Below are 16231 nucleotides of genomic sequence, written 5' to 3'. Positions count from 1 at the left end.
GGCCGAGGGCTCTGCGGGGCTCGGGCCGCGGAGATTGAGGACTGCATTTTCGCGTCCGTGGGCGAGCTGAAGTTGCAGGGGGATTTCCAGATTTTGGAAAACCAAATATAGAGGGCTGGACGTGGGGTTCTCCGCCGCAGGGATCAGTAAGGTGAGCGCTCCTGGGCCCCGACCGGGGTGAGAAACTTCCGAAAGCGGCAGCGTTGGTTGGTTTTGTTTTGTTTTGCTTTGACTTTTAAATCGGTTTTATGGCGGCGTTTTTAAAAGGTTAAAGGAGACCGAAGTTATTTCACTTAAAGTCCGGAATTATCACCGTCTTCTGTAAGACCAGGGGTCCCAGTTACCACCACTTCCCTCCCTCCCCACCCTGCTTTGAAAACAAAACAGCGCAGCCTCCCCAATTATTGCATTCATCACTCTAGATTTTTAAGAAGGGGGAGGAGCAGCGTGATGAACAGAAAGTCTACTGATAATGCTCTCCTGTTCGCAATGTCTAAGAAGACTGAAATCAATACAAGGACTTCTGAGTTAAGATGGTGAGAGTGAAAGAACCCTGGTTTGGGAGAAAAGCTAATGTCAGTATGAAGAAACTTGGGAAGTGGGCAATTTGAGCTTGTCTTCTAGTGTTACTTCGGAATGTTATAACTTAACACCACCTCCTCACCCCTCAAGTACTGCACTTTTTCAAGACAAAATGGGAAATCTGTGCCAGTTATTCAAATACGAGTTTGGAAGTGAGAAACTTTATATTTGTCATACAAAGCTGGCAGATAGATGCCTTCAGGTGAGAATCCTTTTATATCTTTTTACTCTTTTGTCTGGAAGGCCAGTAGTAGTTAGCATATACACACTTTTTTTTTTTTTTTTTGAAACGGAGTCTCCCTCTGTTGCCTAGGCTGGAGTGCAGTGGTGCGATCTCGGCTCACTGCATCCTCCGCCTCAGCCTCCTGAGGAGCTGGGATTACAGGCGCCCGCCGCTGGCCCGGCTAATTTTTGTATTTTTAGTAGAGTCGGGGTTTCACCATATTTGTCAGGCTGGTCTCAAACTCCCGACCTCAGGTGATTCGCCGCCTCGGCCTGCCAAAGTGCTGGGATTACAGGCGTGAGCCACCGGCGCCCAGTCTGGACGCACTTTTTTTTTTTTCAGACGGAGTCTCACTTTGTCACCCAGGCTGGAGTGCAGTGGCGCAGTCTCGGCTCACTGCAACTTCCGTCTCCCGGGTTCAAGCGATTCTCCTGCCTCAGCCTCCCGAGTAACTGGGACTACAGGCGCTCGCCGCCACGCCCAGCTAATTTTTTGTATTTTTAGTAGAGTTGGGGTTTCACTGTGTTAGTCAGGATAGTCTCAATCTCTTGACCTCGTGATCCACCCGCCTCGGCCTCCCAAAGTGCTGGGATTACAGGCGTGAGCCACCGTCCCCAGTCTGGATGCACTTTTTAAAACTCATGTTAGAAAAATATACTACCAGGTCCTGGACTCCAAAACGAACGTATCATGCACTGATTTCTAATGGAAATGTTATTGTTCAATGTTCACAAGTGCCTATTGAAATGTGTCAGGATTTTTCTCTGTTTGGCTTCAGAGATCAGTTCTATTTGTTTTTAGCACAGTGACTTAAAAACATGGGAAAATTTTTGTTTGGAGACCATCATATTGATTTAGAGAAGTGACTATTTTAAGGTAGAGAAGTCATATTTAAATTTGTCGTGGCTCAGTCATTTAAGACCATGTGCCTATTAATCAGTGGCATCTTCATTTACCTCTGCCGCAGTTTGAGTAGTGACCCTATTTCAGCATTCTCCATTTGAGAGTTTGTGTGTGAGCTACTTGATGAGCATTTGTATGTAAGTCATAGCTATTTTGGGAAGGCTTGGAACTCCAGTGGCTGTGGCTGGCTGGAGTACTCTGATTCCTGGCCACCTGCAGAGTGATGACATTTACTGTTCTTCCCAGTGATTTGCCCTATACGGAAGGCTGTTAAGCTTGGAATGCTTGATAATGTTCGCCTCTTTTATTTTTGCTAATAAGCTTAAAGTTATCAGGATAGGTTGAAGGAACTTACAGGAAAAGTACCTTTTGCATCTTACAGGAAAGATTTTAATAACTTCTTCCTCATCTTGGTAAGTTTCACGTTAGAATGGATTCTATTACTTTGAACTCTCTGAGGCATTCTACCTTTCCCTTAAAGGATATTTCATTGTTCTAGTTGAGGAGAGCTATCCGTCCCTGATACTCAGAAGCTATTTAAAGCCTAGACTGCTTCCCTTCCCTTATTGGTCAGTTGTACACAGGACAGACAAAACCCTTTATGGCCTCCCAGGAATTTTAGTGAGAGAAATATGTAGTACTCTTGAAATACGCCCTCAGTATGGACTCAAATCTGAGAGTAGACACTTTGTGATTTCGCTAAATCCCCCAGACTGCAAACTGGTATTCGAATATCTAAAGAGATTATGTACTGACAGCTTCCTGTATTTCAATCAATTCTTGACTTCTATAGCAGCAAAGTTTACTATTATTACAGGAGAAACAACTTGAAGTCGGTTTGGTTCTTATAAACCTGTCATTCTTGGCAGCTGCACTGAGGGTTCATATCACACATTCTTTATGTCAGCTGAAGCGCTATAAAAACCTGCCGGTTTCAGTGAAAATCTAGTGCCCTTTTTGCTTTCTCTGGATTTATTGACCTTTCATGTCCTTTTTTTTTTTTTTTTTTTTGAGACGGAGTCTTGCTCTTTCGCCCAGGCTGGGGTGCAGTGGCCGGATCTCAGCTCACTGCAAGCTCCACCTCCCGGGTTTTACGCCATTCTCCTGCCTCAGCCTCCGGAGTAGCTGGGACTACAGGCGCCCGCCACCTCGCCTGGCTAGTTTTTTGTATTTTTAGTTAGCCAGGATGGTCTCGATCTCCTGACCTTGTGATCCGCCCGTCTCGGCCTCCCAAAGTGCTGGGATTACAGGCTTGAGCCACCGTGCCCGGCTCATGTCCTTTTACTTTGTCTCATTAACTGATTTTTAAAACATCAGTAAGTCAGTGATTGGTTCCGCAACTCTCATGCCCCTCTGCCCCCAAATACAAACAGTATTTTTAAGACTTACTGGCAAATAGCATCTTACTGGCAAGATCTCTCTGTGTGTTCTGTTTCATCAAAGAAATTAAATCAGTAGTAAAATGAAGCAAGTGCTTACCAAGGAAAATAATGCTGGTAATAGTAATAGCTAATGCTAATTGAGCATGCACTATGTGCCAGACTCTGTGCTCAGAACTTAGCATAGCATTCTCTCAGTACTTACACAACTCCACGAAGTTTCTGTGAGAAGGCTTATACTTGTTAAGTAATTTGTCCAAGGTCACCCAGCGAGGATATGGTACAGTTGGAATTGTATCTAGGCAATTCTGACCCCAAGAGCCCAAGGCGCCCCTCTTCCTATCTCATAGTTGATGGGCCCATTGCTCTGAATCAGAGACTTTCCACTACTCTTGTAATGCCTTTTCTAGAACTCTCCTAATGTTTTAAACTTTCAGTCCTCCCTACAGTCTTTCTAAATAGATAATCTTTTCTACTTGACTGAACTTGCTGATGTCTAAAAAGAGCTCCCTGCCTCATGTTTCGTCCCTGTCTCCCTACTCCATCTCATCTCTTTTCTCTTATTTTGGTGGAAAAGGTTCCCTTCCTCCGCCTGCCCCCCCACCAACTTTCATTTCTTAGAGATAAACCTAGATTAATGGTTTTTACTAGGGAGAGATTTTGTAATCTAGGAAGCATTTGGCAATGTCTGGAGACTTTCTGATTGTGACTCCGGAGGGAAGATGCTACTGGAATCTAGTGCGTAGAAGCCAGGAACGCTGCTAAACATCCGGCAGTGTACAAGAGTAAGCCCCTCAAAACAGAGTTATGTGTAAATTGTATAAAATGGTGCTGAGCTTGACAAACTCTGATCTAGATGATGTCTCTCTTCTCTTTCTATTATGTCCCTTCTCCTTAGTCACCTTTACTGTCTTCTCCCTTGCTACTCACATTATGGTCCATAGACCAGCAGCATTCACATCCCCTAGGATTTAGAAATGCAGAGAGTTGAGTGTGCTAGAGCCAGCTTGCTCTGCCTCTCCAGCTGATTTCGTACATCTCTTTCCAGCTCTGTGTTCAGTGACCTCATGTTGATAACTGTGCCAGGGTGGGAATATTTATACCAAGGAAACAAGCCAGTACACTGCCAATCAGCATACCACTGCCTGTATCCCCGCTCTAGACCTATTCAATTAGTTTCTGCCTTTTGACAAGATTCTTGGGTGATTCATTTGCATATTACATTTTGAAAAGCATATGGATAGAATTTGCGTTTTCCATTTTGCCATGCACTTGTCCTCTATCTTGAAACCAAATAACAGCAACAAAAGCGTCTACTGCCCATTCCAGCTGTTGTCTCCACCTTCCTCCTTTTGTTTGCTTTTGGAACAAAGTTTCTAACCCCACCTGTTTCATTTCTAAAACATTTTTCCAGTGACAGTGTATTCAGACTCAATATACAAAACTTGGAAAATACAGACCTGAGCAAGACTAACTCTTAGCTGACAGGAGATTGAGGGAGGTTGGTTCCCAGATTCTGCTACAGAACTTAAGGTGGCAATAACAGCTTCCTCAAAAGCCCAATAATTAGATGGCTGTGTGGACCAGTCTGGGCTCCAGCAAGTGGCTGAGTGTTCAGAAGCCTGCAGAGAGAGTGACTAGGCAGCAGCAGGTTAGGTTGAAAGGCAGTGAGTGGTTTTACGTAATCAGAATCTGCTCAGCAGCCTACTTTGCCAAGGCAGGATCTCTCCCTCTGTCACCCAACTGGAGTGCAGCGATGTGATTGTAGCTCACTGTGGCCTTGACCTCCTAGGTTCAAGCGATCCTCCCACCTCAGCCTCCTGAGTAGCTGGGACCACAGGTGTGCACCACCACACTTGGCTGCTTTTTTATTCTTTTTGTAGAGACGAGGTCTTACTATGTTGCCCAGGCTGGTCTTGAGCTTCTGGGCTCAAGCAGTCCTCCTGCCTTGGCCTTCCAAAGTGTTGGGAGTACAGGCATGAGCCACCACACCTGGCCCCCTCATACTTTTATTATTTTATGCTTTTATGATCCCTCATTACCACTTTTTTGCTGATACTTTTTTTTTTTTTGAGACAGAGTTTCGCTCTTGTTGCCCGGGGTGGAATGCATTGGCGCGATCTTGGCTCACCACAACCTCCGCCTCCTGGGTTCAAGCTACTCTCTTGCTTCAGCCTCCTGAGTGGCTGGGATTACAGGCATGCACCACCACTCCCAGCTAATTTTGTATTTTTAGTAGAGACAGGGTTTCTCCATGTTTGTCAGGTTGGTCTCCAACTCCCGACCCCAGGTGATCTGCCCGCCTCAGCCTCTCAAAGTGCTGGGATTACACTCATGAGCCACCAGGCCTGGCTCCAAGTCTGTATTTCTAATCCTGAGTTGCATATGACTTCTATACTGTGTTTCCCCGTGCTTTTTGAACAGTTCTGCTTGAATATCAACCTCCTTGGCTATAAACATTTGCTGCATACTTATTTTCCCGGGGTTGTTATACTAGGCATGGGAATGTACACTTGTATTACTAGTGTCTGCCATATGCTATATGCCACCCTAAGCACTTTTCCGTACATTTTTATTTACAAAAACCCAGCAAGGTGTAAACTATTATCTTATTACTGATAAGGAAACTGAGACGTCTTGTTTGTTTTTTGAGATAGGGTTTCACTCTGTCACCCAGGCTGGAGTGTGGTGACACCATCAAGGCTCACTGCAGCCTTGACCTCCTAGACCCAAGCAATCCTCAGGCTCTTGAGTAGCTGGGAGCACAGGTATGCACCACCACTCCTGGCTACTTGTATTTTATTTTGTTTTTTGAGACAGATCTCCCTCTGTTGCCCAGGCTGGAGTGCTCACTGTAACCTTCACCTTCTGCGTTCAAGTGATTCTTCTGCCTCTGCCTCTGCCTCCCAAGTAGTTGGGATTACAGGCACATGCCACCACGCCTAATTTTTGTATTTTTAGTAGAGATGTGATTTCACCATGTTGGCCAGGCTGGTCTTGAACTGTTGACCTCAAGTGATCTGCCTGTCTTGGCCTCCCAAAGTGCTGGGATTATAGGCATGAACCACTGCGCCCAGCCTCTGGTTACTTTTAAAAGTTTTTGTAGCAATGGGGTCTCTCTGTGTTGCCCAGGCTGGTCTCAAACTTGTGAACCAAGTCATCCGGCCTCAGCCTTCAGAAGTGCTGGGATTACAGGCGTGAGCCACTGTGCCTGACCTCAGATGTTAGTATGCCTTATGAGGGCCTCATGTGAGATTGATTTATTCCTTTTCTTTCTCTTGTCTTTTTTTTTTTTTTTTTTTGAGACAAGGTCTTACTCTGTGACCTAGGCTGGAGTAGTGCAGTGGGTCAGTCATGGCTCGTGGCAGCCTCAACCTCCTGGGCCCAAGCAATTCTCCTACCTCAGCTTCCTGAGTAGCTGGGACTACAGACATGTGCCACCATGCCTACCTAATATTTTTAGTTTTTGTAGAGATGGGGGTCTCTTTATGTTGCCTGGACTGGACTGGTTTTGAACTCCCACGCTCCAGTGATCCTCCCACCTGAACCTCCCAAAGTATTGGGATTTACAGGCGTAAGCCAGGGTACCTAGCTCTTTTTTTTCTTTATTCGTATGAGATTTTTTTTTTTTTGAGACGGAGTCTGGCTCTATCGCCCAGGCTGGAGTGCAGTGGCCGGATCTCAGCTCACTGCAAGCTCCGCCTTCCGGGTTTACGCCATTCTCCTGCCTCAGCCTCCTGAGTAGCTGGGACTACAGGCGCCCGCCACCTCGCCCAGCTAGTTTTTTGTATTTTTTTTAGTAGAGACGGGGTTTCACCGTGTTAGCCAGGATGGTCTCGATCTCCTGACCTCGTGATCCGCCCGTCTCGGCCTCCCAAAGTGCTGGGATTACAGGCTTGAGCCACCGCGCCCGGCCTATTCGTATGAGATTTTAAACTGAAGTCCGTTTGCTTCTATCTTACAGATGAGAAATGCAGCTTACAACCGTGATTAAATTATAAGTAGCGGAGCTGTGACTTCAAGCCATTCTGACTTGAAGCATAGCATTTCTCCAACTTTAGTACAAGCCTTTCTAAAACCAAAGTTTCTGACTTACCACTTGACTATGAAGCACTTTAATAACTTTAATAATTTTAATAACTTTTCATTGAACCCTCTTAGGCACTCTATGAAATAAAATTTGGTATGACGAGGAAGTAGAATTTGCAAAGTGACACAGCGAGTAAGTAATAAAACCAAAACTATAACACAGGATATCAGTATTTTTACTGTAAACTCTAGAGGAGTTTAGTTGGACAGGCAAGTCCCAGTATTTTACATTTCTTCATTTTGCTAATAATTACTGTTTGCAGCACTTCATTTGATAGTCATACAGGGCTGTCAAAGCTTTTGGTGTACTTCATTTTCCATTCTGGAAACTGATGCTGAGGAAGATTGAGATTTGCCAGGAGGCTGATGTGTGCTGAAGTCTGGGCTGCATGGCACTATTTCCAGCGTCTAGGCTTTCTACATAAAACAGGGGTCAAAATGTCAGACACACAAAACCAAACTAAAGATCTGCCTCAGTAAGTACCAGCTACATGCTACATGATGGCTGGTAGGCACTTTAACCCTAAGAAGGTTTTCTAAACAACATTTTCTAAACAACATTTTCTTTTTCAATCTTCTTGCCCAAGTTAGTACTTTCTGGTGTCCCCTCCCTCCCTCCCTCCCTCCCTTCCCTCCTCCCTGTATGGGGATATGTATACAGGTTTCCTTATTCATTTGTTTTTTCGTAGAGTTGGGGTCTTGCTGTATTGCTTAGGCTGGAGTGCAGTGGCTATTCACAGGCATGATCGTGGTGTACTACTGTTTGAAAATCCTGGGCACAAGTGATCCTTCTGCCTCAGCCTGCTGCAGAGCTGCCACTACAGGTGTGTGCCACTGGACCCAGGTGATTTTTTTTTTTTTTTTCAATTGAGGCAAAATTTATATAACATAAAATTATTTTAAAGTGGGGCTGGGAGCGGTGGCTTACTGAGGTCAGGAGTTCAAGACCAGCTTGGCCAACATGGTGAAACCCCATCTCTACTAAAAGTACAAAAATTAGCCAGATGTGGTGGTGAGCACCTGTAATTCCAGCTGCTTGGGAGGCTGAGGCTTGAACCTGGGAGGCAGAGGTTGCAGTGAGCCGAGATTGCGCCACTGCACTCCAGCCTGGGTGACAAGAATGAAACTGTGTCTCCAAAAAAAAAAAAAAATTAAAGTGTACAAGTTCAGTGACATTTAGTATATTCACAATATTGTGCAATCACCAATTCTGTCTAGTTCTAAAACATTTTCATTACCCTCAAAGAAAACTTTATAACCATTAAGCAGTCACTCCCTATTCTCCACTGCCCTCAACCCCTGGCAATACCAATCTACTTTCTATCTCTAGATTTACCTACTAGAGAGATTTCATCTAAATGGATCATACAATATGTGATCTATTATGTGTGGCATCTGTCATTTATTGTAATGTTTTTGAGATTTGTTCAAGTTGTAGCATGTATTCTTCATTTTAATCACTGAATAATATTCCACTGTATGTATAGATCATGTTTTGCCTGTCCATTCTTCCATTGATGGACATTTGAGTTATTTACACCTTTTGGTTATTACGAATAGTTCTGCTGTGAATATTCATATACTCATATTTGAGTACCTGTTTTCTGTTCTTCTGGGTATATACCTAGAAGGAATTGTTGACTTATGGTAATTCTATGTTTAACTTCTTGAGGAACTGCCAGACTGTTTTCCAGGGTTGCTGTGGAAGTTTTATATTCCCACCAGCAATACACAGGGGTTCTAGTTTTTCTCTTTCCTCATCAAAACGCTTGTTATTTTTTGTTTTTGTTTGATAATAGCCATCCTAATGGGTGTGAAGTGGCATCTCGTTGTGGTTTTGATTTGGCCATGTTAATGTTGTGGCTAATGTTAAGTGTCTTCATAAACTTATCGACTATTTATATATCCTTGGAGAAATACCTTTTTAAGTTCTTTGCCCGTTTTTGAATTGGGTTGTCTGTTTTTTGGTTGTTGACTTAAAGAGAGTTCAAAGAGAGTTCTTTATATTGTCTAGATGCCAGACCCTTACCAGAAAAAGGATTTAAAAGTATTTTCTCCCATTGTCTTTTCACTTTTTTCATAATTTGTACACTATATATTTCTTTTTTTTTGTTTTTCTCGAGACAGAGTCTGGCTCTGTCACCCAGGCTGGAGTGCAGTGACATGATCTCGGTTCACTGCAACCTCCGCCTCTTGGGTTCAAGTGATTCTCTTGCCTCAGCCTCCCAAGAAGCTGGGATTACAGGCACGCATCACCATGCCTGGCTAATATTTGTATTTTTAGTGGAGACAGGATTTCACCATGTTGGTCAGGCTGGTCTTGAACTCGTGACCTCAGGTGATCCACCTTGGCCTCCTAAAGTGCTTGGATTACAGGCATGAGCCAACTGTACCCGACCAGCACTGTATATTTCTTGTTGTATTTCTTGATGTATGTATTTATTTCTTGAATTTGTACACCAGTTGTCTTTTCACTTTCTTGATAATGCCCTTTGGTGAAGAAAAGTACCTCAGCCCACTTCAGTGTCCCAAGTAGCTGGGACTACAAGTGCACACCACTATGCCTGGCTCAAAAGTGTTATTATTTTTTTCTTTCATTGCTTGTGCTTTTGGTGTCATATCTAAGAATCCATTGACACATCCAAGGTCATGAAGACTTATCTCTGTGTTCTCTTTTAAGAATTTTATAGTTTTAGTTCTTTATTTAGGTTGTCGATCCATTTTGAGTAATTTTGTGTATTGTGTGAGGTAGGGGTCCAGTGTGATCCTTCTGCTGTGGATATCCAGTTGTACCAATACCATTTGTTGAAGACATGGTTTTTCCCCCATCAAATGGTCTTGACACTCTTGTTGAAAATCAATTGACCATAGATACGAGTTTATTTCTGGATTCTCAGTTCTATTCTATTGGTCTATATATCTGTTCTTATACCAGTACTACACTGTTGTGATAACCATAGCTTTGGATTAATACTAAGTTTTGATATAAGAAGTGTGAGTCCTCCAACTTGGTTCTTCTTTTCAATATTGTTTTAGTTCTTCCAGGTCCTTTGACATTCTGTATGAATTTGAGGATCAGCTTTTCTATTTCTGCAAGAAAGGCCAAAGCACTGCAGCTTTTAGAATTTGTCTAGCAGGTTTTCTGATTTTCACTAGAGGTCCCTCCAACCCCCTGCCACACGCACACACATAGGGCCTTTGGAATTTTGATAGGGATTACATTGAACTTTTGAATTGCTTTGAGTAGTATTACCACCTTCACAGTATTAAGCCTTTGTGGCCAGACACAGTGCCTCACGCATGTAATCCCAGCACTTTGGGAAGAGGCCAAAACGGGCAGATTACTTGAGCTCAGGAGTTCAAGACCAGCCTGGGCAACATGGTGAAACCCCACCTTTACCGAAAATACAAAAAATCTTAGTTGGGCTTGATGGCACACATCTGTGTTCCCACCTACTTGGGAGGCTGAGGAGGGAGGAACGCTTGAGCTCATAGGGTGGAGGTTGAGATGCACTCTAGCCTGGGTGACAGAGAGAGACCCCATCTCAAAAAAAAATACTGTCTTTGTGATGGTTAAGTTAATGTGTCAATTGATTGGGCCATGAGGTATGCAGACATTTGGTCAAACATTATTCTAGGTGTGTCTGTGAGAGTGATTCTGGATGAGATTAACATTGAATCAGTAGACTGTATAGAGCAGTTTGAACTCCCTAATGTGGGTAGTGGGCCTCATTCAATCAAGACCTGAATAGAACAAAAAAGCTAAGAGGAAACTTTGCTTGCCTGACTGCTTGAGCTGGGACATTGATCTTCCTCGGTCCTGGCACTGGAACTTAGACAACCATCAGCTCTCTTGGTTTGCAGGACTTCAGACTCAGACTGGAACTTACACACTCAGCTCTCCTGGTTCTTGGGCCTCAGACTTACACTAAAACTACACCGCTGGTCTTCTGGTTCTCCAGCTTGCTAACTGCAGATCTTGAGACTTCTCAGTCTCCGCAGTCATGTGAGCCAATTCCTTGTAATAAATCTCACTGCCTATATTTATCTCCTTTCCCTTCTGTTTCTCTGGGGAACTCTGACTAGTACAGTTTTCCAGTTCATGAACCTGGAGGTTTTTCTTTTTCTTTTTTTTTGAGGCGGAGTCTCGCTCTGTCGACCGGACTGGAGTGCAGTGGCCTGATCTCTGCTCACTGCAAGCTCTGCCTCCCGGGTTTACGCCATTCTCCTGCCTCAGCCTCCCAAGTAGCTGGGACTACAGGCGCCCGCCACCTCGCCCGGCTAGTTTTTGTATTTTTAGTAGAGACGGGGTTTCACCGTGTTAGCCAGGATGGTCTCGATCTCCTGACCTCGTGATCCGCCCGTCTCGGCCTCCCAAAGTGCTGGGATTACAGGCTTGAGCCACCGCGCCTGGCCGAACCTGGAGGTTTTTCAATTTATTTAGGTCTTTAACTTCTTTCATCAATTTTTAAAATTTTTTTTTTTTTTTTGAGGCAGAGTCTCACCCTGTTGCCCAGGCTGGAATGCAGTGGTGAGATCTTGGCTCACTGCAACCTCCACCTCTTGGGTTCAAATGATTCTCCAGCCTCAGCCTCCCGAGTAGGTGGGACTACAGGCACGTAGCCACCATGCCTGGCTAATTTTTTGTGTTTTTAGTAGAGATGGGGTTTCACCATGTTGGCCAGGCTGGTCTCAAACTCTTGACCTCAGGTGATCCACCAGCCTCAGCCTCTCAAAGTGCTGAGATTATAGGCATGAGCCACTGTGACTGGCAAAAATTTTTTTTTTTTTTTTTGGAGACAGGGTCTCACTCTTTTGCTAGGCTGGAGTGTGGTGGCACAATGTTGGCTCACTGCAACTTCCATCTTCTGGGCTCAAGCAGTCCTCCCACTTCAGCCTTCTGAGAAGCTGGGACTACAGGCACGCACTGCCTCACCTGACTAATTTTTGCGTTTTTTGTAGAGATGGTGTTTTACCATGTTGCTCAGGCTGGTCTCGAACACTTCAACTCAAGCAATCTGCCTGCCTCAGCCTCCCAAAGTGCTGGGATTACAGGTGTGAGCCATCGCACCCAGCCTCAGCAGTGTTTTATAGTTTTCGGTATACTGGTTTCTTTTCTTTTCTTTTCTTTTTTTAAGACAGAGTCTCTCTCTGTTGCCCATGCTGAAGTGCAGTGGCATAATCTCACTACAACCTCCACGTCCTGGGTTCAAGCGATTCTCCTGCCTCAGTCTCCCAAGTAGCTGGGATTACAGGCACCTGCCACCACGCCCGGCTAATTTTTGTATTTTTTGTAGAGACGGGGTTTCACCATGTTGGCCAGGCTGGTCTCAATCTCCTGATCTTCTGATCAACCTGCCTCGGCCTCCCATAGTGCTGGGATTACAGACATAAGCCACCGCACCCAGCCCAGGTTTTTTACCGCTTTGGTCAAATTTGTTCCTAAGTATTTTATTCTTTAGGATGTTATTATAAATGCAATTGTTTTCTTAATTTCCTTTTTGATTTCTTATTGCTGTTTTATAGAAACACAGCTAAATTTTGCCTGTTTATGTTTACCTTGAAGCTGCTGAATTTGTTTACCAGCTGTGGTAACTTTTTTGCAGATTCTTTGGGATTTTGTATATATAGGATCACGTCATTTGTGAATACAGTTTTACTTTTTTATCCTTTGCAATTTAGATGCCATTTATTTTTTATTCTTGCCTGATTGCTCTGGCTTAAACTTTCAGTGCAGTGTTGAATAGCAGTGGTGAAAGTGGGCATCTTTGTCTTGTTCCTGATTTTACAGGTAAAGCTTTCAGTCTTTCACCATTGAATATGATGTTAACTCTTGGTTTTTTATAAAGGCCCTTTATCATGTTGAGGGAATTCCCTTTTGTTCCTAGTTTTCTGATGGTTTTTATTATGAATGTGTGTTGGATTTTGTCAAATGTTTTTCTGCATCAATCAAGGTGACCATTGTTTTTTTTTTCGCCTTCATTCTGTTGGGGTGTTATAGCACATTGTTTGGTTTGCTTTTATCTTATTGGCAAGGGCATTCTCTTAGGCATCCATTGCAAATGTATGACTAAGCTGTCTCTCTTCATTCTTTGAGATGTTCAGAGTATGTCCTACTCTGACGTTTTGCCTACCAGCATTCTGTCTCTCTCATCACAGTTAGTTTACTCAGTAGCACTGTAACTCAAGCTTTCTTTTCCTAGTGTCATCCCACGTTGAACTAGTTGTTCACATGGGCTAGATTAATCCACTTAAATGCCTTTTCTTCCTTCATGTATCTTCCCTGCTGAGGAACCTGCAGTGATTATCCGTTGCTCATCAGATCAAACCTAAACTCTTCCTGACATTTAGAACCCTTTGTAATCCAATCCCACATCACCTCTCTGATCTCTGTTATTTATTTATTTGAGACAGAGTCTTGCTCTTGTCGCTCACACTGGAGTACAGTGGTGCAGTCTCGGCTCACTGCAACCTCTGCCTCCTGGGTTCAAGCCCTTCTCCTGCCTCAGCCTCCCAAGTAGCTGGGATTACAGGTGCCCATCACCACACGCAGCTAATTTTTGTATTTTTAGTAGAGATGGGGTTTCACCATGTTGGCCAAGGTGGTCTCGAGCTCCTGACCTTAGGTGATCCACCCACCTCAGCCTCCCAAAGTGCTGGGATTACAGGCGTGAGCCGCCATGCCCAGCTATCTCTGTTACTTATTAAAAATAGAAACTATACATGAACACCCACCTAGTAATAACTTAAAATTTTATCATTGCTACATTTCTAAAACTATAAGCATATAAATTTCATTTCTCATATCTTTCTCTGATATTTTCCCAGTTTTTCAATTAGCCCTACCAATATGTTGTTAAAAATTGTATTTTCCTTCGTTTTTGGTGATGTGTGCGATGTGTTTTTCAGCCTCATTTCTCATATTTAGTTGGGACATGTATTCAAAGAAAGGAAAAAATATTTTCTTAGTATATCCTAAAATAAGGAAAAAGCAAGGCATAGGACATTACGTAGCATATGAAAAAATATATTCATGTGCATAGACAATTTCTGGAAGGATAACAGAAACTGTTAATGGTAGTAGCCCTGGGAAATAGAACTAGGGTGGGAGGAAGGTGGTTTCCTTTTCATTTTATACCCTTTTGTACTATTGGAATTTCTTAGTACATGTGAAGAAAGAGATGGAAAAAATTAAAAAGTAAATAATGATTAGTTCCTTTTTTTTCTTGTTTTTAAGTCCCAGTTTAAACCCCTTTACATGATATAGCAGTGGCCAAATTTTAAACACTTTTAATGGTTTTTAAAAACTTTAAGCCAATTGATAAACTCAAACAGGCATTTTCATCATGTACTGACATTTGCATCATTCACAAAAATTATTTAGTAGTCTATTTCAGGGAGTTTAGCTGTGTCCGCAGAAAGCTGCTGTTTGTCTTTTTTAGACAGCCATATTCTTACAGCTACTTTAGGTTTCTATTCCATGAAAAAATTGGATCAGCATGACGTTGTTGCTGGAAGAAAAACTGAAAAAATCCCAGGGCTTTTAAGGGCCATTCCTTGTTTTATGGAGGTTGGAAAGGTTAGCAACTGTCTTTGTTGTTCAGACAGAGGTGTTTTTTTCTCTTTTTTTCTTTTTTTTTTTTGAGACGTAATCCTGCTCTGTCGCCCGGTCTGGAGTGCAGTGACGCGATCTCGGCTCACTGCAACCTCTGTCCCTGGGTTCAAGCCATTCTCCTGCCTCAGCCTCCGGAGTAGCTGGGACTACAGGTGCCTGCCACCACGCCTGGCTAATTTTGTGTGTTTTTAGTAGAGACGGAGTTTCACCGTGTTAGCCACAATGGTCTCGATCTCCTAACCTCATGATCCGCCCACCTTGGCCTCCCAAAGTGCTGGGATTACAGGCGTGAGCCACCAAGCCCGGCCTTTTTTGTTATTGTTGTTGAGACTGGAGTCTCGCTCTGTTGCCCAGGCTGGAGTGCAGTGGCGCAATCTTGGCTCACTGCAAGCTCCACCTCCTAAGTTCGAGCAGTTCTCCTGCCTCAGCCTCCTGAGTAGCTGGGACTACAGGTGCTCACCACCATGCCTGGAGAATTTTTTGGATTTTTTTTTTTTTTAGTAGAGACGGGGTTTCACCATATTGGCCAGGCTGGTCTCGAATTCCTGACCTTGTGATCCTCCTGCCTCCGCCTCCCAAAGTGCTGGGATCACCGGAATGAGCCACCGCACTTGGCCAGAGTTTTTGGGGTTGATGCTATATGTTTTCTTTGACTCTTCAGGTGTTTTGTTTCCTTTGGTCTTTTTTGGCTTTCCTTGGGTACTTAAGTTTTATTTTATAATTGCGAACCAGATCTTTAGCTTTGGAAGGAATTTTAGTAGGCACACCTTGGTAGTTCTTTGGAGTAAGGGAACATTTATTAATTATTTACTTAGTTGTAAATTTAGAAATGTCTTCGTAAGACTAGACAATTGAGATCAGGAAATATGTGCATCAGAATGATGAAAATAGCATCCCTGTTTGAAGGAATGGAATAACCTATAAAGCGTCTCATCACAATGCTAAATTAGGAGTTTTAACGATTAGTAATGAAATATTTTGCATTATTTCATCAGAGAGTTTTAACTTAGTTACTGTAGGATCAGGCCAGGTATTGTTTGTTACAAAAACTTGATAGCTTAATGTTTTTAGTGTCTGAATAATCTTGTTAATTGCTGATTGTGGGTGAGTTATTTTTGCTCTAAGAAAATCTCCTTTCTGAGAAGTGGGCTGGATTGCATCAAAACCATTGAGTAGCAGTGAGGTCAAAAAGCATGAGTTCCTTCCTGATTGAGGTTTGTGTTTGCCTGTCTTTCTTTACTGCCTCTGGGCAAGAAAAGGGAGTACTTTTTGTTTTGTGAAAACATTGTGAATTTAACTCAGGAAATGCAAACCTGTTGGTTCTTGCAAGTTATTTGACTTCATTGTGAGAGGAGTACAGGCTTTGTCTTGTCTCCTTGTTGGGTGTGTACTTTACATATTGCAAGGTAGAGTGAAGTTAATATTTAAATCCTCTTTCTG

At 43.3% G+C, this 16231-nt stretch overlaps 1 protein-coding gene across 1 annotated transcript in view; it reads left to right on the top strand.

Moving 5' to 3' along the window:
* Nucleotides 1-320: 320 nt before the first annotated feature.
* USP28 (ubiquitin specific peptidase 28) overlaps nt 321-16231 on the top strand; it is an 82414-nt gene continuing 66503 nt past the window's right edge. The window contains exon 1 of the mRNA XM_011926775.1: nt 321-784. Within this exon, the coding sequence (XP_011782165.1) occupies nt 695-784 (90 nt within the window). The 5' untranslated portion in view covers nt 321-694. The remainder of the gene's footprint in view (nt 785-16231) is intronic.

The sequence above is a fragment of the Colobus angolensis genome, unplaced genomic scaffold (assembly GCF_000951035.1).
Source record: "Colobus angolensis palliatus isolate OR3802 unplaced genomic scaffold, Cang.pa_1.0 Scaffold7, whole genome shotgun sequence".
NCBI classification, from domain to species: Eukaryota; Metazoa; Chordata; class Mammalia; order Primates; family Cercopithecidae; genus Colobus; species Colobus angolensis.
This window is presented reverse-complemented; position numbering and strand designations above follow the sequence as displayed.